Below are 21,267 nucleotides of genomic sequence, written 5' to 3'. Positions count from 1 at the left end.
CAATTGACGAACCTTGACAGCGACTGGGCCATCCCTGGACGCTTTCATTATGCTCGCCAGTACGACGTTGACTATACTGACGAAATGCTGGACGACGTCTATGGAAGCATGCTTCTTGGATATCTCGTCCTGTGGCGTTCGGCTTAGTACCGGTTGTCACGTTGGCTATAACGCATGGCGGACGTTGGGACTCATGTATCTGGATGGAACTGCCATCGAGCGTGTGAAAGTCCTAGAGTAATCGTTCTTTGTGTATGTACCTGGATATTCACAAGGGCAGGCAGACTCAAAAAGGTTTCTTGACACTCTAAATACACATTTTCTGCCATTGAAAGGTCAGGTAGAACGGCTAGGCTGCTCTCGGTCTCTCCACGTTTATTTTCTCATAGGAAGCAACGACGGTGAATCAAGAACTTGAAATACCTAGGCAAGTTCCTAGGTAGTTGCCACAGGAAGATGCGAGATATACACAGTATTCTGTATATCGTTAGTAGTAGTAGGACTACTTCATTAGGGTAGATTCGTCAGTGCCCCTAGGTTGTCTTGGTCTTTATGTAAAGTTGCTCTATTGATGGCCGAGGACCTATTACGGCAAATTATCCGATGTTGGACCTTGGCATCAAAAAAGTTCAGAGTTGCAAGACTCGAATATGTGTAGTTCGCATATTGATGCAACAAGCGATATAGAGGATACTACCACCGGTTTCCTTGAGGCAGCATACTCTTCGACATGAGTGATTCAATCTGGAATTGATCGCTTGGAGGTTGTTGCTGCTCGACAATGTCTGTCACGGGGAAGCCTTCAGAGGCGCATTCTCCCAAGCGCCGAAAATTGAGCCACAGTAGGGAGAAAAGTGATATTGACACCTCAAAATCATCCGGGAACGCCAACGGCTTTGCACAAGACTCTTCGCCAAGTGGAACTGGACTTCAGCAACAAGATGCGGCTCGGGATGGAAGAACAAAACGTCCCGTGGCGAACAGCACTACTGTTCTCCCAACGGGCGGACTCAACAAGTCATCTGTCCTAGCTCTTCAAGTGGCTGACCTGAACAAGGAAGTCACCCCGAATTATGCAAGACTCCGACCCAAGTGGACTGGAATCCTGAACAACCTGGAGGCCACCATCAAGCAATTGCCGCCACGACCTCCCGTGACCGCGGTGGATGCTTTGAAACAATTCAAGAAGCAGGAGATCAGGATCCCATTTCCTGAACCCCAACCTTCGAAAGAAACACATTACAAGTTCGAGTTCAAATCTCCTCAGCACTTGATTGTTGGTGGAGCGTTGCCCCTGGAGTTGAGTGTCAAGGGTGAGAACGTCGTCGAACTCACAGCGGTCATGCCGGAAGGGCTTCTACAGGAGAAAGATTATCTAAATGCTCGAGCACCTCACAAAGCTGCATTCTACCTCGCTTGCATTGCATCGGCGATCAAGGAAAAGCATGGAGCTGATCTCGACGTATCTTTCTCATATTTGTGCGACGTGGACCTCTTGCCTATAGTCGAACTTGTGCCCCGGGATTCGGCAGAATCGAAATTCACATTCCGAATTGCTGTTGGGTTTCCTGATGCTTCTATACCAGTGGCAAAGACTCTGCCGACGAAGAACTGTCTCCGACACGGAACTTCCGACGAATCAGGGAATTCTGACCAGCCTACTCCTTTCTACAACAGCGCTATTCGTTCGGCGGCATTAGTTAAGGCTTTCGACGATCTCATTCAAAAGACGAGAAGTCCGGCTTTCGATGACGCATGTCGCATTGGTCAGATCTGGCTGAGGCAGAGGGGATTTTCTAGCTCGGCCAGATCGGGAGGTTTTGGCTGGCGCGAATGGTGCTTTATGTGTGCCTTGTTTCTCAGTGGAGGTGGTCATAGGGGCCATCCGCTGTTTTCCAAGCAGTACAGCAGCCTTCAGTTCTTCAAGGCAGTCCTCCAGATTCTCGCTGGACGAGATCTTCGAGATCCCATGGTGCTCAACACTGCGAGTCTTGAGATCCCACGGTCAGAATATCCCGTCCTTTTCGACGGAAAAACGGGGGTGAATGTGCTGTACAAAATGAGCCCCTGGTCATATCAGTCTTTGCGGCATCATGCTCAGATTTCCTTGGCTACCGTCAATTCCCGGAACGATGACAGCTATGATACTACTTTTTCCTCGAATGTTGCAACCGCTGTGTTGCAATATGACGAGCTGTTCTCCGTCAAGATTCCCGCGGCCATGTGCAAGACCGCAACCGAGGAGCGAGACTTTCTTCTGCGGATGCACGCTACACTAGTACGTGGTCTGGGAGACAGGGCCTCCCTGGTTGATTTCAAGCTACCGCAACGGTCCAAGTGGTCTCTGAACCAAACTGCTGATGTCAAGGATAAGGGAGACTACGAACTGGAGGTCGCTTTGCTCACAAATCCGGACAACGTGGGTCGTCTTGTAGACCACGGTCCAGAAGCAGATGAGCAAGATGAAGCAGCTGATTTCCGGAAGTTCTGGGGCGAGAAAGCGGAGCTACGTCGCTTTCGAGATGGGACAATCTCGGAGAGCCTGGTATGGGCGCCGGGAAGTCCTGTTACGCTGCAGATCATCACTTATCTTGCAACGCTCCATTTCAGATTACCGCCCAGCTCTGTGTCGGCTGTAGGGCAGGATCTGGAAGTGAACATCCTAGAAACAGGATCGTCCATGAGTGCGAAGGACGCTTTCAGAATCATCGGGTCGACATTCCAAACCTTGACATCAACGCTGCACGGACTAGACAATCTCCCTCTGCCCATTCGGTCGATCTTTCCAGCAGATCCAGGTCTACGCTCTTCATCCGTTGGCCATCCACTCCTGTCACAGAGTACGCGGCCACTCAACATGATTATCGAATTCGAATCTTCGACAAGATGGCCCGACTCTCTTCCTGCCATCCAGTACACCAAGATAGCATTCCTCCTCAAGCTCGCAGAACTTCTCACAGCAAAGAATACCGACCTGGAAACTCGTGTTGGATTAGAAAACACCGAATCCGCCGTCACGGGCCGCTTCAACACCTCGTTCCTCGATATCATTTATCCATCCCCAGGTCCGGGATTGAGTCCGATCTGTTTCCGAGCCCGGATCCACCACGATCGCGAGGAACATCTGCTACAGACCGCACTCGTCGACAAATCGCTCCACGGCTCCGTCAGAGACTCTCTCACTACAGCACTGGCAACACACAGACGAGACTTCCTTGCTCAACCGATGCATACGACCGCGATACGCAACTTGTGTACACGCTTCCCGCCCCTGTCGGCCACCATTCGATTATTTAAGAAATGGGTCTCCTCCCATTTACTGTTGCAACACATCCCAGAAGAAATCATGGAGATCATCGCAGCACATGTCCATGTGCACCCGGCGCCCTGGTCGACTCCTGGCTCCTCGACGACCGCGTTTCTGAGATGTCTGCACCTCCTGTCACGCTGGGACTGGGCATCGGCGCCTCTCATTGTCGACCTCAGCTTGGCCCAAGACATGGCTGCCTCCCAGCTGTCCGAGATCACGAGGCGCTTTCAAGCGTGGCGCAAACTCGACCCCAGCATGAACAACGTGGTCTGGTTCGTCGGCACAAATCTCGACACTACAGGCACCGTGTGGACGCAGGGCTCCCGGCCGCCGCGCGTGGTGGCTGGACGACTGACGGCGCTCGCTCGGGCTGCTGTCGATGTTGTGGTGCGCAAGGCTACCCAGATGGACGACTCGGACTGGACGGGACTGTTCACAAGTCCACTGGGCGATTACGATTTCCTGATCCACCTCAAGCCCTCTGTGTTGCGGTCCAAAGCTGGGTCCAAGTCTAGTAGGTCGGCGCACCAGCACAGCGGCAGTAGTGGTGCGGTGTCAGAATTCAAGAACCTTCAAGTCCACGAGACTCTCGATACTGCAGCGATTGGACATGATCCTGTCGAGCTGTTTGTGCGCGACTTGGAGCATGCGTTTGGCTCTACTGCTCTGTTCTTCCACGACCAACATGGCGGCCGCGTCATCGCTGGATTGTGGAGGCCCAGTGTCCTGGGGACTAAGGAGTGGCGGGTCAGGTTGGGCTGGTCGAGTGTGCCTGTGGCGGGAGATGATCAGGAAGATGGCAAGGATGTGTGTGTGCTCAACAAAGATGGGATTTTGGCTGAAATCGCCATGTTGGGAGAGGGCATGGTGAAGGATATCACGGTCAGAGAGCAGTAGTGGTAGAGGAGAGAGCCAGATGGACAGATGTTCCTTCGGTATCACAGATCAACGGGCTGATGCTCGGGTGTGATTAGGAGCAGGGAATGCCCGATTGCTGCTGCGCTTGACTGAATTTTGCTTGTAGTAGTCTTCTGCTCCCATGCCAGTTCGCGTGGCGGCTGGCTTTGGGCCGATGCATCAGACATCAGTTGCTGATTTAATGGAGACCGAACTGTTCTATCTTTTCAACTCAACCGCGGCTTGAACTCGGCGTCCATCTATAGCAATCATTTTTGCCGCCGCAGTGTCCGGGGTATTCAAATGCGTGCCGTGTTCAGAGTCCGAGGGACACAATGTGTATTGTGCAATGATGACTCCTGACAATCCATGTCTCAACCATGACATGCCAAACCGAGACTACTCTAGATATACTTCCGGTCCGGGTCTGCCAGGTCTAACAACTCCATCGTTTTCTCATACCTAGAAGACGGGGTCGCTTGTTAGACGATCCCTCTGCCACACGCGACGTATTGAAAAGGGGGGTTGACAACTCACATCGTAAAGACAATGCCACCACTCAGCGTCAGCCGGCCAAGTCGAGGCAGCGCGCCCGACCAAAACGTCAAAATCCCTTCAGTTTTATAGATCTGCGCGGCACAGTGAAGACTGTTTTTGTAGTTCTTCTTGGCCTCCAAACTCTGCATTCGCGTCTTGACCGTGTCAAGCGGCATGGTCGCATAGACGGTCACGATGCCAGCAAGGCCACCGATTCCAAAGGTCGTCAATGAGCCCAGTTTCTCTCCAGGTGCCACATAGCCCTCGGCGAACTGTTTGAGGCTGGTATACGTGCTGAACCGCACCGCACTGTTCGCAGCCTGCCGCGCCGTCGTGGGCACAAACCCTTGCATGAAGCCTCTGAACCCCTTCTCCTTGGCGATCACGGTGCTTCCGTGGATAAAGCCTCGCATTCGCGGATGCGCTCGCTTCGCATCGTCGACGAGTTGCGTTTTTATCGACTCCGACGGCGTGACTGCGAGCAGCGATTCTGTGATCCCGGCGCCGAACCCGGCCACGACCGTCCTCGGGCCGGAGATGTGGCCGTCCGCGTCAGACAGCAGGTGTTTGTACTGGTCGAATGAGACAAAGCGCACGCCGGCTTTGACTGCGTTGCCAACGATCGCCGTCGTACATCCTGTGTACCATTCTTTCGAGGGGAATCGGGGCAACGGCACGCGCTGTGCGTCTGGTAGTCGGCGGTTGAGTTGTGAGCGAGTCTTGAGAAGATCGAATGGGTAGGTGATCGCTGTATGTATATTGGAGACAGTAAGCAGGTGGTCACGGCACCATGAATACCATTTCACATCGGATTGGAATAGCATGATGATGGATAAGGCGTGCAGGATTGTTTAACGACAGTGTGTGACTGACCAATTTCGACCGCCCCAGCTGTTGACCCGGCTATAATTGAGCGTAATGCGCTGGGCTGTTCGCGAAACTAGATTAGTCCAGTGTCTCTTGTCGTCTCTTCCCCATAGCAGTCGAGGAATCAATACGAGCGGGCGGCGGTTGTAAGGCGAGTGACGTACCTTTGCCTTTGGCCTGCCTTCATTGGCATTGGCCGCGGCCGTGGCCATTCTTCAAAAAACAGAGGGACACTGAACTCGAGGCGCAGTCCAGATGAATTCCCTAGCATTGGTGGCTGGCACAATCTGTATCTTGAACTTGAAAGTTGACTGTCGTTCTTTCGTGACGCAGGTGGAGCACAAAATCTGGCTGCCGCTTTCGTTCTAGAGCGTGCATGCGGATTTAATTCTAAAGGCCGAGGCAGGTTTAGCCTCTTTCGCCCTCAACGCGTCAGAAAACGAGACGCGCCTGCAACTTGAACTACAGTTCTTCCTTTAAGTTCCAGGCCGCAGCCTGTCTGTCTGTCAATCAACGCCCCTCGGTTCCCACGGAAATACTACAGAGTACATGTCCTTTTTTTTGTCCCTTGACGACAGAGGTAGACTCGAGTCCAGATCGCCGGCATGGCGCCGCCGAAGCGATCAGCACCGTTCGACGACGATGCGGAAGCCAGCGATAACGACAATGAAAACGACCTTGCCAGGAGCAGCCGAGCCACCTCACCTCTCCAGAGATCAGCTGTGAGTGCTGCTTGCGCCGCCCAAAGTAGGGGAACGTCACGGCTAACAATCGCGTAGAACAAGAGACGGAGGACAAGCGATGAGTCCTCCATCCAATGGGATGCCTCTAGCAACGCAGACGATCGCCAGATCGCGAGCACACCGCCCTCCGAACTAGATTCCGATGGCGATGACGATGACGAGGAGGCCATGCTCGCTGCCACACAGGCCGTTGAGGCAAGAAAGCATTCAAACAAGACGACCAACAATGAACCCGCAGCTCATGGAATTCTGGAAGCTGTGGAGCTGGAGAACTTCATGTGCCACGACTACATGGAATTCAAGTTAGGGCCGTTGATCAACTTCATCTGCGGCAAAAACGGCAGTGGGAAAAGTGCTATCTTGACTGGTATCGTCCTGTGTTTAGGAGGGAAAGCCTCTGCAACCAACCGTGGCGCCAAGCTTCAAACCTTTATCAAGGAGGGCAAAGACCATGCACGCATCCTCTGCAAGATCAAAAATCAGGGTGATCATGCCTATATGCCCGAATTGTACGGCAACACGATACAAGTGGAACGGTACTTTTCACGGGCCGGCACCAGTGGTTTCAAGCTCAAGTCCGAGAAGGGACGTATCATCTCGACGCGGAAGTTTGACCTCGAGGAAATCTGCGACCACATGATGCTGCAGATCGATAACCCCATGACTGTACTTTCACAAGATCAGGCCCGACAGTTTCTCGGCTCGTCTAGTCAGGGCGAAAAGTACAAATTTTTCATGAAGGGGGTGCAGCTCGAGCAGCTGGACCAGGACTACCGTCTGATTGAGGAGCAGCAGGAGAATATTCGCGCCAAAATCGAAGATAAGCTGCCGGATCTGGACGATTTGAAGAAAAAGTACGAAAGAGCCAAGAATAAGCAGGAGTTGTCTCAAAAGTACGACAGTATGTTGGATAAAGCTCGTGATCTGCGACGCATCATGGCTTGGGCCCAGGTTGCCGAGCAAGAGAGCATTCGAGATTCATATGCCGCGTTAGTCCAGGAGGAGGATGCCAAAATCGCACAGGCCGAGGCCAGGCTGGCGGAACTGGACAACATCTTTCAAGATTCGGACCGCGCGGCTACGGCAGCCAGAGAAGCCTTTGATGCAGCGACAGAGGTAGTTCAACGGATCCAGGAAGAAAAGAATGAAGAAAAGGCACGACAGGACGAAATCAAGAAGGAGACCAACGAGGCTGTGGCTGAGCAGCGGTCAATCCGTTCGGTCTTGAAGGACGCTGACAGGACAATTCAAGCCAAGAAAGAAGCCATTCTGCTGGAGGAGCAACGCTTGGCTGAGCTTCATGGAGGCGGTGCTGCCCAACGTCTGATCGAACTTGAGAATGCCAGAAGTACTCTCCATCAAGCCAAACGTGATCACGCCGAGCACAGGCAACAGAAATCTGCCCGAGAGAAAGATATCGAGAGAGCAGCAGAGGCTGAAAAGGAAGCCGAAAATGAAAAGCAGACGCAAGAACAAAGAGTGAGGCAACAAGACCAGAATCTCAAACAGCTGACGCAACACCGCAACTCTCAGGACCTGGCCTATCACCCAAACATGCCGAATCTATTGAAAGCCTTGCAGCATGAGAGAGGCTTTCAAGATCGGCCTATTGGGCCACTGGGGAAACACGTGAAACTGCTCAAGCCTGAATGGTCATCAATCCTGGAGAAGTCCTTTGGGAGCGGGTTGAATGCATTCATTGTATTTGGGAAGATTGACGAAATTCTGCTGAGCAACGTCATGCGCCGGACGAAATGCTCACTGCCGATATTCATCGCCAATCGTCAGCCACTTAATATCAAAGAGCCCGACGCTCGCTTCGACACTGTCTTGAGGGTTTTGGAGATCGACAACGAAGCAGTCAAAAAGCAGCTTGTGATAGCAAACGCCATCGAGCAGACTCTTTTGATACCGGACATGTCGGAAGCTTCAGATGCCCTGTACTCTGGTGGAAAGCCACTGGAGAATGTCAAGAGATGTTACTGTTTCAGCCCGACGGGTCGACTAAGAGGAGCTGCGTTGTCCTATCGAAATGGGCAGGCCGCCCAAGACCCGATACACGAGTATCACGGCACCCCTAGGATGCGGACAGATATTGACGAGTCTCTACGTCGACAGCAGGAGGCCGTGCAGGAGGCCAAAGAGCAGTTGCGTCGTGCCGAGGAAGAATGGCGCAGTGCTCGAGAGCGACATGAGAAGGCCAAGCAGGCCCTTGTCCGTCATGACAGAATGGAGCGTGAATTGCAAATTGCAGTTCAGAACGCAGAGGATGAGGAGGAGCGTCTGAAGGAGGCGGTCAAAGAAGATGCTGTTGAGGGAGGCAATCTGGAAGTTCTTCGGCAGCAACTGACAGATGCGGAAGAGCAAAAGACTGTTCATGAAAACTCCTACCTTGATTCCGTGACGGCTTTGGACGAGATAAAGGCAAAACTGCGGGAGGCAACCCAGAGACTGCACGAACTGGACGAGCGCATTGCCGAGGCCGAGGCCGCCGCTGCAGTAGCCCAGTCTGCGGCACAAAAGGCTGGCAAGAAGAGAGCTTACGACCTGGGCGAGAAGAACAATGTCATTGCTCAGATTGAAGACAGCAAACGAGACCGTGCCGATTCGCAGAGTAACGTCGACAAGATGGACCAGAAGATTGCCGAGTTTGTCGAACAAGCTCGGCAAGTGTGTGAGCGGGTCAACGTGCCCGAAGGAGAAGACCACGAAAGCTTGAAAAAGAAGTACAACCGGATTCAAGCAGATTACCGCAAGTACCACGATCGTATCGGCGACCGGGAACAGATCGCGGCCGAAGCTGCCAAGTGGTCGAAAGCATACGAGAGCGCGAAGCGAGAAGTCAAAGGGTTATCGGATCTCCGTGACAAGCTCACTGAGACGATGGTGCAGCGACGATATCGGTGGAAGCAGTTCCGAAACTTCATCTCGCACAGATCCAAGGCATCCTTCATGTATATGCTGAGCGAGCGTGGCTTCCGTGGAACCCTCACTTTGGATCACAAGCAGAAACTGATGGATATCCGAGTCGAGCCTGACATTACAAGAAGAGATGGCAGGGGACGAAGCGTGCGAACTCTGTCAGGTGGAGAGAAGTCATTCGCCCAGATTTGCCTGCTGCTTGCGATTTGGGAAGCGATGGGGGCGCCCATAAGATGCCTTGACGAATTCGATGTTTTCATGGACGCAGTCAATCGAAGCACCAGCGTCAACCTACTGATCGAGGGAGCCAGGCAGAGCATTGGTGGTCAATTCATCCTCATCAGTCCTGGTACCAAGTCTGACATCAAGAGGGCGCCAGATGTCAATCCTATCGAGTAGGTTGAGATGAATCCTGACCAAAGGTTTCCGAGCTAACATGCAACAGGATCGCTGCTCCAGAAAGAGGTCAGACGAGGCTTGTCCTAGCTGCAGCCTAAAGCGAGAACGAGAGCATATTGTCCGGATTAGATGACCAATTGTAACAATGCCAATGATAAATAAATGTGGTTCTCGGGTTGCTCGACTCTCACAAGTTTCCCGCGCAGAGCGGGAATACTTTTCCGACATGGGGTGAGTTGAACGTTCCACAGATGAGTCTCCTGAAAGATTTGTCCTCCTCAACAAAGGTCGCCAAATCCAAGTGGTTGGTCCCCTTTTCTTCGGTGATGCATAACCATTTTCGCGGCTCGAAATCTAGGAAGCACATGCTGAGGCCAGAGCTGGGTGGGTTTGTCGGTCAAGGCTGTCTCCCGAAGAATGCTGGACTTAACTGGCTTTGTGTAACAACCATATGTGCTCCGCCAGTCTCTACCGATGTTGTTCTGGCGAATACTTGCGACAAATATGTGGCCTGTACGGAGAGCATTGCTGCGGTGACGGGATTGGGTTGGTTGCGACAAGAACATAGACACAAGCTGCGCCGGTTCCTGCCTGGATTGGAAGTGCGATTCGTTGGTGTTGCAAGTCTTCACGCATAATGCCTTTCTGTTGGGAAGTCACAATGTCTGCAGAACCTGGTTCGACGCATGAGAGGGATGATATATATCTCCCGTCAGTAGCTTGTCCAAGTGAAGTTCTTGGGAGAGCACTCAGTCTTTGATCACCAGAGTCTTGTCAAGCAAAGACGACGCAACCCAGGAGAAGGACAAGTCTTGTTGTCTGACTTCCATCGCCCGAAAATTAGCAGTCATGCGTCAAGTCACCTCTTCCTCGACGATTATCCCAACGGCGCCTCAACGCAACTATGGTGGGATCACGGACAGCAGCGGAAGGGAAGAGGCAAGCCCCTGTTTTGAAGGCAACGAAAGAGCTCTTTCCAAAGAGAAGCACCGCGATCACAAACCAAGCAAGACAAGAAACTGCGGGTGTGTGCCGCCATGTGTGAGAGGCAGGTGCGAGACGCTTCATCCGACGCCTTCTTTTCTGGAAAGGCTGACCACCGTCAGCTGTCCTTGCAAAGGCCTGATGGGACCAGGAGCATGTCCCAGCAGCTGCGTTTGTCCCTGCAACTGAGCCATGAAGGATTGCACGCCTGCTAGAGAAGGATAGGGTTGGACGAAGGGTGTCTCGTGAGCCTACCGAGGCGACGTGGATAGAAGTATGGAAGGGTCCACGAATTTGTCTAGAATCGCCGGCCGTCAAATGCTCAAACCAGGATAGAAAAGGGCTACCTGTCACCAGGCTGGGGGTGTTTGATACAGATTAGACGGATCAAACCATGGGAAAGACGTTGAATAGATTGGAATCATAAACCTTTTCAGAATCAACATGAACTGGATATAACGCCTAAAACGAACTAGTGAACATCTGTTTCTTGGCATTGTTCTGCCTGCAATTTCTGGTCACATGACACAGGCATTTTCTTCTGGTTGGTTGTGGGCGGCAAGTCACTTTCCTCGATCGCTTCGCTGCAGTCGCCGGCATAAAGCACAACAAGAAACCTTTGTACCTTGAACTCTCCTCGAGCAATAGCCTCATACTCACTCACACTTCGCACTCCAGACTCGCCTTCCTTACACATTCTCGGACTCATTCGAGGATTTACCTCTACCCGTCTATTCTGCAACTCTCACCCTCGAGCACACCCAGTGAAGAAACTACCACCGCCACCAAGAACTACCTAGTCTTCTCAGGCTAGAAACACCCCACGACGTCTCTCTCGTTCCTACCACAGTCATTTCCCCCTTACTTCTAGCGAACAACAACCGAGTCTCGCTACCCACAAAGAACTCGCCCTCACGTCGAAAGTGACTACGTCGAAGTGGCATTATTGCATCTGTCCGCATCTTGCTGCTAGTAACCACGAGTTTAGCCCTCTTGCGTTCCACCTCCCCCTCCCACACCACAGTCGACGTTGAATCTCCTCCAAAATGACCGACGCTTTAGCAGCACAGCTAAATAAGGCCTCATTAAATGATGGCGCAGAAGACCCGAACTGGAAAGACTCGCTGAAGCTCCCGACGAAGGACAACCGACAACAAACAGAAGATGTTACCGCTACAAAGGGTCTCGACTTTGAAGATTTCTACATTAAGCGTGAGTTGATGATGGGTATCTTCGAGGCCGGTTTCGAGAAGCCCTCGCCCATCCAAGAAGAAACCATTCCTGTTGCCCTCACCGGCCGAGATATTCTGGCGCGAGCAAAGAACGGCACTGGCAAGACCGCAGCCTTTGTGATCCCCACCCTCGAACGAATCAACCCCAAGAACCCCAAGACGCAGGCTCTGATCCTTGTTCCCACACGAGAACTCGCCTTACAGACATCTCAAGTCTGCAAGATGCTTGGAAAACATTTGGGTATCAATGTCATGGTCACAACCGGTGGCACTGGCTTGAAAGACGACATTATCAGATTGGGCGAGCCAGTGCATATCATCGTGGGCACACCAGGAAGAATCCTTGATCTCGCAAGCAAAGGCGTTGCAGACCTGTCAGAGTGCCCCATATTTGTCATGGACGAAGCCGACAAGCTCTTGTCCCCCGAATTCACCGTCGTCATTGAGCAATTGCTCTCATTCCTCCCGAAAGATCGCCAAGTCATGCTCTTCAGCGCAACATTCCCCATGATTGTCAAAACCTTCAAAGACAAACACATGCGCAACCCTTACGAAATCAACCTCATGGACGAACTCACCCTTCGCGGTATCACTCAGTACTACGCCTTTGTGGAAGAGAAGCAGAAGGTTCATTGTCTCAATACCCTCTTTTCCAAGCTCCAAATCAACCAGTCCATCATCTTCTGCAACTCGACCAACCGAGTTGAACTCCTTGCAAAGAAAATTACGGAACTTGGTTATTCTTGCTTCTACTCTCATGCCAAGATGCTGCAGCAGAACCGAAACAAGGTCTTCCACGACTTCCGTGCCGGCGTCTGCCGAAACCTGGTGTGCTCTGACCTTCTCACCCGTGGTATCGATATCCAAGCGGTTAATGTTGTCATCAACTTCGATTTCCCGAAGAACGCGGAGACATATCTCCACCGCATCGGTCGTTCCGGGCGCTTCGGTCATCTGGGTCTAGCCATCAATCTGATCAACTGGGAAGATCGCTTCAACCTCTACAAGATCGAACAAGAACTAGGCACTGAGATCCAACCAATCCCACCTTCCATTGACAAAAGTTTGTATGTGTACGAAAATCCTGAGAGCATTCCTCGTCCGATGCCTCCGGCGGGCCAACCCAAGTCACTCCCCTCCAATGCCCCCGCCAATGCGAACACCAACGGCCAAAATCAAGGACGCCGACCACAGAACCAATCCAATGGCTACGGACAGCAGTACAACAGCCAAGGACGAGGAGGATATCGCGGCCGCGGCCGTGGTCAAGGTGCTCGGGGCCGTGGAGGTTATCCTCAGCAGACAGCCGCTCCTGTCGGTCAAACCGCTCAATAAACTCCTGGTCGATTCCCGAGCCACAGCTTTTTGATCTAGCAATGGGTTGGTTTTTTGCGTTCTTTTCACGGCGTTTTGTTTATCCTCTGGGCTCACGAAGGTCTACGACATGCGCAAGCTCGGAGTTCAATCATGGCTAATATGACTTGCTTGCTATCCGATCTGTACAACAGTGTCGTACAGTTGCGCATTTCTTTTTGGGATGGGGGCTCTCTGGATGGATTGAGGGACGAGCAATGCACTTCTGCTGGACAAACCTGGTCTGTGACACACTTACGGTTTATGGCGATGTTTGTCTTCGATGAAACATGCTCTTTCAGGGGGCAGGGTTTCATAACCGGCGCAAATTGCGAAAGATCAGGCAGCAGACCTCTACAGGGATTGTAGATCTGCATGGCGTTCTATGGGAATTTCCTGTTTTCATTCAGAACTTTCCCCAGTATGCAACCGGTTTTTACCAGCATGCGAAATCCCAGCAGATACCACCGTTATGAATATCGATTCGACTCCTATAACTACGACTTCCAGACTCATACACACATCCACAGTTCTGTCATCCACTCTGGCGCTGGGCAGAGTCTTGATACATTGCAACCACACAATCACTTCCTCCGACCCTCCTCGCTTCTGGTCCGAACCATCGAACCAGTCCTTTTAGGACCCCACAATGCAGTAATCATCGAGACTGCAGCCATCGACATTCCTCACTTTTGCACCAGCTCTTATGTTTAACAAGTGGATGTTCCCCAAAGAATCTCTTGCTGGGACCAGACATCCAACCACAACCCGTCAAGTCTCTGCCATCCACCCTGTTCCTGCTTTTCACATGAAAACAGGGCCCAATCTTCTACCATGGATGCGAGCAGGATCCCAACCCCGAAATTTTTTGAAAAAAGCCCAAAAAAAGAACAGGAGGAAGCCCACAGTCCATAACCAAGTTGCCAGAATTGCCAGTCGTGAGTCGAGCGTACGGCGCGCATTTGGTCGACAAGATCGCTTTGGATTGCAAGAGCCAAGCGAGGTCTCGCAGATCGTTATGTGCGAAAGCCACATCATATCTGAGCAAAGGGGCAAAACAAGGCTAAGCCATATGAACGAGAAAGAATGATGGCTTGGTGAATGGCTAGACAAAGTTTAAACCAGGACCAGATCAGATCAGATCAGTTTGATTGACACGATTCTGATATACTGCTACAGATACTTCAAAATAGTTGGTCTCGGTCTGGCAAGTAACAGAGCACACTTTCCTCCGATCTCTTGTTTCGTTCACTGATAATGTTCCTCTCGCCTGTGATATATTATTGATTGACTCTGGTAACCGCAATACAATTTCTGCCTCTCGTGCCTTGTCTCTCGAACCCCTTTCCCTTATTCGTTCCGTCCCTTTATTTCAAGGCATTTGAAAGGCTCGAACAGGATCTTGACGAGAGCCGGTTGACGGCGTACAATATCCCTGCCTACGCAAACGTGACACGTGCCGCGTATCTTCCAAGCAGATGGGAGAGAGGAGAGAAAGAAAACCGAAAATGAGAGAATGGTAGGCAGCGTGTGTCGAAACATGTCTTACCACTATAACTTAACACAAAGGGATGGAGACATTGAACGGATCAATCAGGAGACCAAGCTTCTTCCAATCTCAAATTCAAGTTCGAGGTTAAGGTGAAGCTTATATTCCAACATCACACGTCAGCATGTGTGGTACCAGTCAATGTCCAGGCTCCAGTCGAAGCTCCAGCTCCAGCTCCAGAACAATCTTTTAATTACAATGAAGCCAGTCTATGGCAGTAACCAATACAGGTGGTTGGTTTGTTGTTCTTCATCCCTCAATCCCATTCTCAGTTCGGATTCGCAATGTGTAAGCTCAAAAGGTCAATAGTTTCTGGCCGCCCGCTCGGGCACCGCCGGATTTGTGACTGGGCTTGGTATACGAGCAGAAGCGATCCTTGATCGACACGACTTCGTATATACCCTCATCGCTGGCGCGGATCATTTTGGTGAACTCGGTCGACGTATCGTGGCGCGTTTCGAGGATTGGAGGGGGATTTCGACCTTTCTTGACGTTTTCGGATCGGGTGTACCTAAATACGAACATCCTGTTAGCGTATCCGTCTTCTTTCTTTGTGATCTGTCCTTTCCTCTGTTTGTCCCCAGAGAAGTCTAATGTCATCGCTCTGGGTCTGACAATAGAGATCCCTTCCCGGGTACTGAATAGACAACTGCGTGACGAGGTTGGGGGGATAACTTACGTGAATTCAAACGGCGGGGTGCCGGTAAAAGTGAATAGAATGTCGACCTCGCCGCCTTCATGGATATCGCTGATGAGAGTCTTGCCTCGACCCATTTCCACGGTCGGGTATGGATGAATGGTTTTCTTGATTTCCTTCCTGGCGCGGCATTTCCCGTTGCCCATTGCACTGTCGCTGATGCCGGTAATGACAAAGTCGCCGGGCGACTCGGCCAGTCGTCGGAACTCGCTGGCGGTAACGCGTGCCTTGCGCTCGCGGTTCTGGAAGATGTAGAAGACGTCGAATGGCGCTTGGCCGCTGAGGGAGAAGGAGACATGTTCGCCGACACAGTAATCCTCCTGGGTTTCGAGTGGGATGATGGTCGGCGGCGAAGAAACATGGACACGCACAGATGACGGATCCGATTCGAAAATGCTTTCACAGCCTCGGCCGTCCTTGACGGCCCGAATTGAGATCGTATGTGTGCCCAGGTCAAGGGATGCTCGAGACAGAGGCCAAGAGTAGCTGTTGGAGAAGATATCCCTCTGGCGATGGATTTCAGGTCGTGCAGACACACCGTGGTGAGTAACTGCGATCTCGACACTGAACGGCGGTGTGCCGGTGAAGGTAATGGGAATGTTTTCGGTCTCTTCTTCGACGCTGGAAGTGAAACTCGGGTCGTCCTTGCAGTAACCGTAGGTCTTTCCTGCTTGGGCGAATTTGGCAGCAGGTAACGCGTATACTTGCTGCTTGACGACCGTGGGTGTGAACCGGTGTTTGTCATGAGCATAGCGGTCGTCGGCAAGTTCAGTGAACACATACGTGTATTCGCCTGCCTTGGAGGTGTCAAGGTTGATAAGGGCGTTGCCGCCTGCGAAGCTGGCTGGCTTGTTGCTGATTGCTGAAGGTCCCTTGACTGGGTCGAACTTCTGCTGGTACTTCAAGTGGTATGGAGGAGTGCCACTCAGACCGAGCGCGAGCACCGATTCGTCACCCTGACACACGCCTGGTTTCCGGAGCTCGTTACCACTCAATTTCTCCACTGTTGAATCCTGAACAGACAGCGTAGGCCGAGGGATCCAGCTGACTTGGAATTTATCCGCCTTGCTATCAACCGTGCCGGGGCAACTGTCGTGAACCGACAGGATCTGATAGGTGCCAGGACGATCGACAATGAACACGGAGTTCGGATCTCTAAAGATCTGCTCAATAGACTGCGACCCATCGTCCAAGTTCTGAAGCCTGACAGCCCACGGCGCAACACCCTTGAGTCGCAGGGGTAATTTGATCGACTTGCCGTCCAATGCTAAAATAGTTCGCTTTCCTTCAATGTCTCCAAAGGCAGCCTGCGGTTGTTCTGGTCTCACATCGATCTGGCGTTCTTCTTTCAACGTGGTACGACAGCGCGTGTTGTCTTGAACGCCAGTCAGAACGACTGAATAAGCCCCTCCGTCAGTCAGCCCAGGGAGTTCGATCTTGAAGACCTCCTCTTCGGAATGAACATTATGCTTCTTCCGCTTGCCGCCGTGAACAACCTCGTAGTCCAGATCCCAAGGTCCTTGACCCGTTAGTCTGACTCGCATCGACGCGGGCTGACCAAGGCATGCCTTTATAGCATGATTGTCGCCAACGAAACCTGCGGATGCCGGCGGCCTGATGTCTTGTTTCAGGATTAGGTTTTTGCCTTTCAAGGAGATGGGGTCATAGACGTCGTCTTCAATCTCGAGAAAGTTGTAGACGTAAGAGCCGGCTGATTTCTCCCGTAACTCAATCTGGCCTCGCATACCAGAGAACTCTTGCACTTTAGGGTGCGCTTTGCCACGATGAGTGACGGTATATCGGACCTTAAATGGAGGGGTTCCCGTGAAGTCCAAGTTGACATACATGCCAATAGGATTACCGGCACATTTGTCAAAGATATCCTCAGTCTCGATGGTAAGGCCAGGCTCGGGAGGATTGAACAAGGTGCTTGTTGACGGTTCTGCAACCTCCCCGTGACAGTACTGGCTATCAATAGAGTTGAGAGTATACCGCCCTGCTTTACTGATCCGCGGCCCCGAACGATCATCGGTCATCTCATGAATGTGCTCTACTATTTGGGGCACTTCGCCTTCGTTTTCGGTTTCCGGGATGAAAGTGTACTTGAGCTTCAAGGGCCAGTCGGATGAATGCAAGTTGTCTCCCGGCTGGAGGCGAACAGGTAGCTTGAGTGAACTATCCTTGGGTACCCCCATCCTCAGGTCGGAATTGCGACCAAATAGACTGACCTGAGGTCGATTGTGTACAGTCAGGCTTTGCGTTCGACGAGAGTGTGTATCTTTAGGGTTAGGCGCGTCATACACGACCTTATTGCCCAGACCATCTTCCACTTCCTCCACCGTGTATGAATGGCTTCCATTTTGGTGAAGAGCTTCGTTGATTTCGAAAGATTCCGTGGTGGATTTTGTCCAACCCCACTGAGGTTTTCGAGGGTCGACAAGGGCCTCAGAAGCCTCGTCTGGAGAGACATAACCCGAGTCGGCGCGCGGCTGGACATTCTGGACAATTGAACTGAATTGTTTGCGATTGACGGTCTTGCTATATTTCACCTTGAATGGTGGGACACCAGCGACCTGTAGCGACACATTGCTCAGCTCTCCTGTGCACCTGTCCACCGACCCGGTTGATATGGAAGCCTGTGGACATGACACTACAGGAACATCGAAACTGCGTTTTCGCACCTCCAGCTTCGTCGTGTCGATGACTCTGACCAATTGATAGAGGCCCTTTTTGGAGACGGGATATCGCAAGACTCGAGGGATGTGTGCATCGGATGTCGAGAACCCTTCATTGGCCTTCTTCAGCATTTGCTTGGCTTGCTTGCTCCCAATAACGATCGATTCCACTTCGTCTGTATCAAGATCGAATCGTTGCAGCTCGATGGAAATAGGAATGGTCTGATTGATCTGGATAGGTAGATCAACCGAAGGAATAGAGCCGTCAAGACAGAAAGCCTTCTTTTCTGGATTGAGAATTGCAGACCCTTCGGGCAGGATGTGGATGATCTGTTTGCCCAAAATGATAGACGAATTTTGTAGGATATCGGCAGGCTTTACTCGGTGTTCCGATATCGAGAGCTCTCGGTCATAGGCCACCTTGACAAGAGCCCCCAGCCAAGACATCAATGGGATGGGAATCTGGTACATCAAGAAGGCGTTGGCTATGGCGTGCAGCAGCCAAAATGTGAATGTGGTCGCAAATGACCATTGCAACCATGGTATCCTGAAAGCAGGCAGCGCCACGAAGAATGCAGCGTCGATTCCCACCCACTTCAGGAATAGCCATGTTGAGTCCAGGTCGTTCTCGACATTGTATGAATTGTACAGCCTCCACGCAGTCAGACCAACATAGAATGCAAAGACGTAGAACCTCTGCGAGGGAACATCGACAATATCTGTTGGAATGACCGGTGTGCTGCTGCTTCTGGGCGCAGCATCGGCAGGAAGCCTTACAGGCCGTGTTATCGGAGAAGGCTTATGGAAAGGCGGACTCTGGGGTGACCCAAATGGCGGAGGCCCATTGTTGTTGAATGTCCGCAGGCGAGGATCGGTACGAGGAGTGGTAGGGAAGGCCGACCGCAGTCGCGGAGTTTCGTTCATTGCATCATGCGGCTATAAGGCCTCCTCTTTTCGGACGACGATGTCTCGTTTGTTTCCCAGACCAAATATTTGGTCCAACAGGACTCTTGAATGAAGTTTGTACCCAGTAATGGTAGGATTGAAGTCGGAGGGAGGACGGCTGTGGCTGGGATAGGTATGGGCGATTGGCTGAACAAAGGTAATTGCTCCCTCAACAGTGATTGTCAGGCCTCAGAGCAAGCAATGATGGAAAGCAGGTTCTTCAGGCAGCCTGACTGTCGACGTGTCGTGGCCGTGTTGTGAAACGCGTCTTCAGCATTTGCAGCGTGAATGCAACGAGGCTGCGACCAAAAACGATGCTTGGCAGGAATGAACAATGACGTCTCTTCACAGCCTCGCACGTGACCCTAAACTTCCTCAATACCGGGGGCGCTCCCAGTGTTTAACATCTGTACATTAGGTGTAGCATATATGGCTTTGGACCAATATATTTGGTGCATCTTCCGTTAGCCAGTCATGAGCGTCATTCCTGCCGCAGCTTCACTTGTGTGTTGTCAGCACCGAATTGGTTAGGAGACTCATCTAACTAAATGGAGTCTCCTTTCTTCCTTCCCCTTCAACAGTCCTTCAGCGAACCAAAAGTGTTGTTACTGCTAGTCTACGACTTAAGACTGTTGGACTATCTGCAGTGTCATGATACATGCAGTCGCGACCTTCATATATCTTTTCGGCGGATACTGCGCGCACTGTCAGGCCTAAAGTAGGAGGATACCGCCCGATCTGGCCGAAATCATTACTCTGCGTTTACCAAATTGCAACAACAACGCGCCATGGTGGAGACGAGAACTTCAAGAACGGCTTCCGCCGATGATACACCTGCCACAAAGCTGGCCGTCGAACCTCAACTTGCCAGATCATCCACTCAAGCAAGTTCGGTAGCCGGTTCTTCTGTGGACGATACGGGGTCTCTGGGTACGGATGATGCTGTCGCGACAAATGACGAGATTGGTCCCTGGAAAGGCTGGGCTGAGCTGGAGAACGATCCTGTCTGTTCTGCTGCGTCAATTGCCGCAGTCTTCATGGTGCTAACAACGTCTAGGTCATATTCACTACACTGCTACGTGAATGGGGAGTTCCAAACGTGCAGGTTCACGAGATTGTCCCACTTGACAGCGTGTTCGACCATCCACCTGAAGATGTCTACGGCCTGATCTTCCTATCGCGATGGGTGCCCACAGATATACAGAACAATGTCACTGAGCCGCCTCAGGGTGTCTGGTTTGCTAATCAGGTACATCACCCCACCTACTTTGCACGACATCGGCTTATGATTCCAGACATCTTCTTTTTCATGCGCAACCATCGCACTTATGAACATCATCAACAATCGCATGGACCTTGACCTAGGCCAACACCTGAACGAGTTTCGTACACACACAATGAACATGACTCCAAAAGATCGGGGACTGTCCTTGGACTGCTTTGACCATGTTAGAGATGTACACAACTCATTTGCGACCGACCTGGATAAGATGAACGTCGACTTCCGCCTCAAACATGAGTTCATCGCCGCCGAGAAAAAGAAAAAGGCTGCCATGTCCAAACGTCCACGCAAGCGACTGAGAGAAGATTATGAGTATGATGATGACGAGAACGGCTTTCACTTTGTCGCATACGTACCGGCACAAGGCGCTATCTGGAGGATGGATGGAATGGAGAGACTACCCCGAAAGATCGGAAGTCTCACAAAGGGAGACAGCTGGGTGGCAATGGTGTTACCTGAGCTTCAGGCTCAATGGGAGACGGCGGCAACCAGTGCCTTGGAGTTTTCGTTGTTGGCGTTGACGGCCATGACGGACTCCTCGAGTCTGGAAGAGGACCGAGTCAAGATGGAGCGGGCGAGGGAGGACTGGGGCCCTTTCATTGCCCATTTGGTGCGCCTCCACGCCGAGAAGGACACGCTGAGAGAGGAGTTAGATTAGCTGAAAGCGCTCCTCGAACATGTATTCCTGCAGCGACGATGATGCTGGCGGGCTTGTTTCGTGACTAAATCGCTAAATCGCCTGAGGGAGTGTCGTTGTCGTTGTCGTCCCGGGTGATTTCGAAGCCAGTGAAGAGTGTCCTTCCAAGGTGGCGACCTCCCAAGCTTAGACATCGATCGGACGTGAGATACAACGACGCAGACGGAGGAATGAACTG

General features: G+C 51.8%; 6 protein-coding genes across 6 annotated transcripts; 4 read left to right on the top strand and 2 right to left on the bottom strand.

Annotated features, from left to right (window-relative positions):
• Positions 1 to 781: 781 nt before the first annotated feature.
• On the top strand, positions 782 to 4,207 carry A1O1_00812 (uncharacterized protein; the record flags this gene model as incomplete). The annotated part of the gene is made up of 1 exon (XM_007721728.1): positions 782 to 4,207. The coding sequence occupies one exon, from the start codon at positions 782 to 784 to the stop codon at positions 4,205 to 4,207; it is 3,426 nt and encodes a 1,141-aa protein (XP_007719918.1).
• Positions 4,208 to 4,611: 404 nt separating this feature from the next.
• Positions 4,612 to 5,568, bottom strand: A1O1_00811 (uncharacterized protein; the record flags this gene model as incomplete). The annotated part of the gene is made up of 2 exons (XM_007721727.1): positions 4,612 to 4,669; positions 4,745 to 5,568. 2 exons carry the CDS (start codon positions 5,566 to 5,568, stop codon positions 4,612 to 4,614), a joined length of 882 nt encoding a protein of 293 aa, XP_007719917.1.
• Positions 5,569 to 6,216: 648 nt separating this feature from the next.
• Positions 6,217 to 9,675, top strand: A1O1_00810 (uncharacterized protein; the record flags this gene model as incomplete). The annotated part of the gene is made up of 2 exons (XM_007721726.1): positions 6,217 to 6,333; positions 6,391 to 9,675. 2 exons carry the CDS (start codon positions 6,217 to 6,219, stop codon positions 9,673 to 9,675), a joined length of 3,402 nt encoding a protein of 1,133 aa, XP_007719916.1.
• Positions 9,676 to 11,705: 2,030 nt separating this feature from the next.
• On the top strand, positions 11,706 to 13,226 carry A1O1_00809 (ATP-dependent RNA helicase DHH1; the record flags this gene model as incomplete). The annotated part of the gene is made up of 1 exon (XM_007721725.1): positions 11,706 to 13,226. The coding sequence occupies one exon, from the start codon at positions 11,706 to 11,708 to the stop codon at positions 13,224 to 13,226; it is 1,521 nt and encodes a 506-aa protein (XP_007719915.1).
• A 1,861-nt stretch (positions 13,227 to 15,087) lies between these two features.
• Positions 15,088 to 19,089, bottom strand: A1O1_00808 (uncharacterized protein; the record flags this gene model as incomplete). The annotated part of the gene is made up of 2 exons (XM_007721724.1): positions 15,088 to 15,304; positions 15,473 to 19,089. The coding sequence occupies 2 exons, from the start codon at positions 19,087 to 19,089 to the stop codon at positions 15,088 to 15,090; spliced, it is 3,834 nt and encodes a 1,277-aa protein (XP_007719914.1).
• An 809-nt stretch (positions 19,090 to 19,898) lies between these two features.
• On the top strand, positions 19,899 to 21,050 carry A1O1_00807 (uncharacterized protein; the record flags this gene model as incomplete). The annotated part of the gene is made up of 3 exons (XM_007721723.1): positions 19,899 to 20,114; positions 20,168 to 20,359; positions 20,406 to 21,050. 3 exons carry the CDS (start codon positions 19,899 to 19,901, stop codon positions 21,048 to 21,050), a joined length of 1,053 nt encoding a protein of 350 aa, XP_007719913.1.
• Positions 21,051 to 21,267: the final 217 nt, after the last annotated feature.

The sequence above is a fragment of the Capronia coronata genome (assembly GCF_000585585.1).
Source record: "Capronia coronata CBS 617.96 chromosome Unknown acBCG-supercont1.1, whole genome shotgun sequence".
Classification (NCBI taxonomy): domain Eukaryota; kingdom Fungi; phylum Ascomycota; class Eurotiomycetes; order Chaetothyriales; family Herpotrichiellaceae; genus Capronia; species Capronia coronata.
The sequence above is the reverse complement of the archived record's forward strand: the minus strand, read 5'-3'. Positions and strand labels throughout refer to the sequence as shown.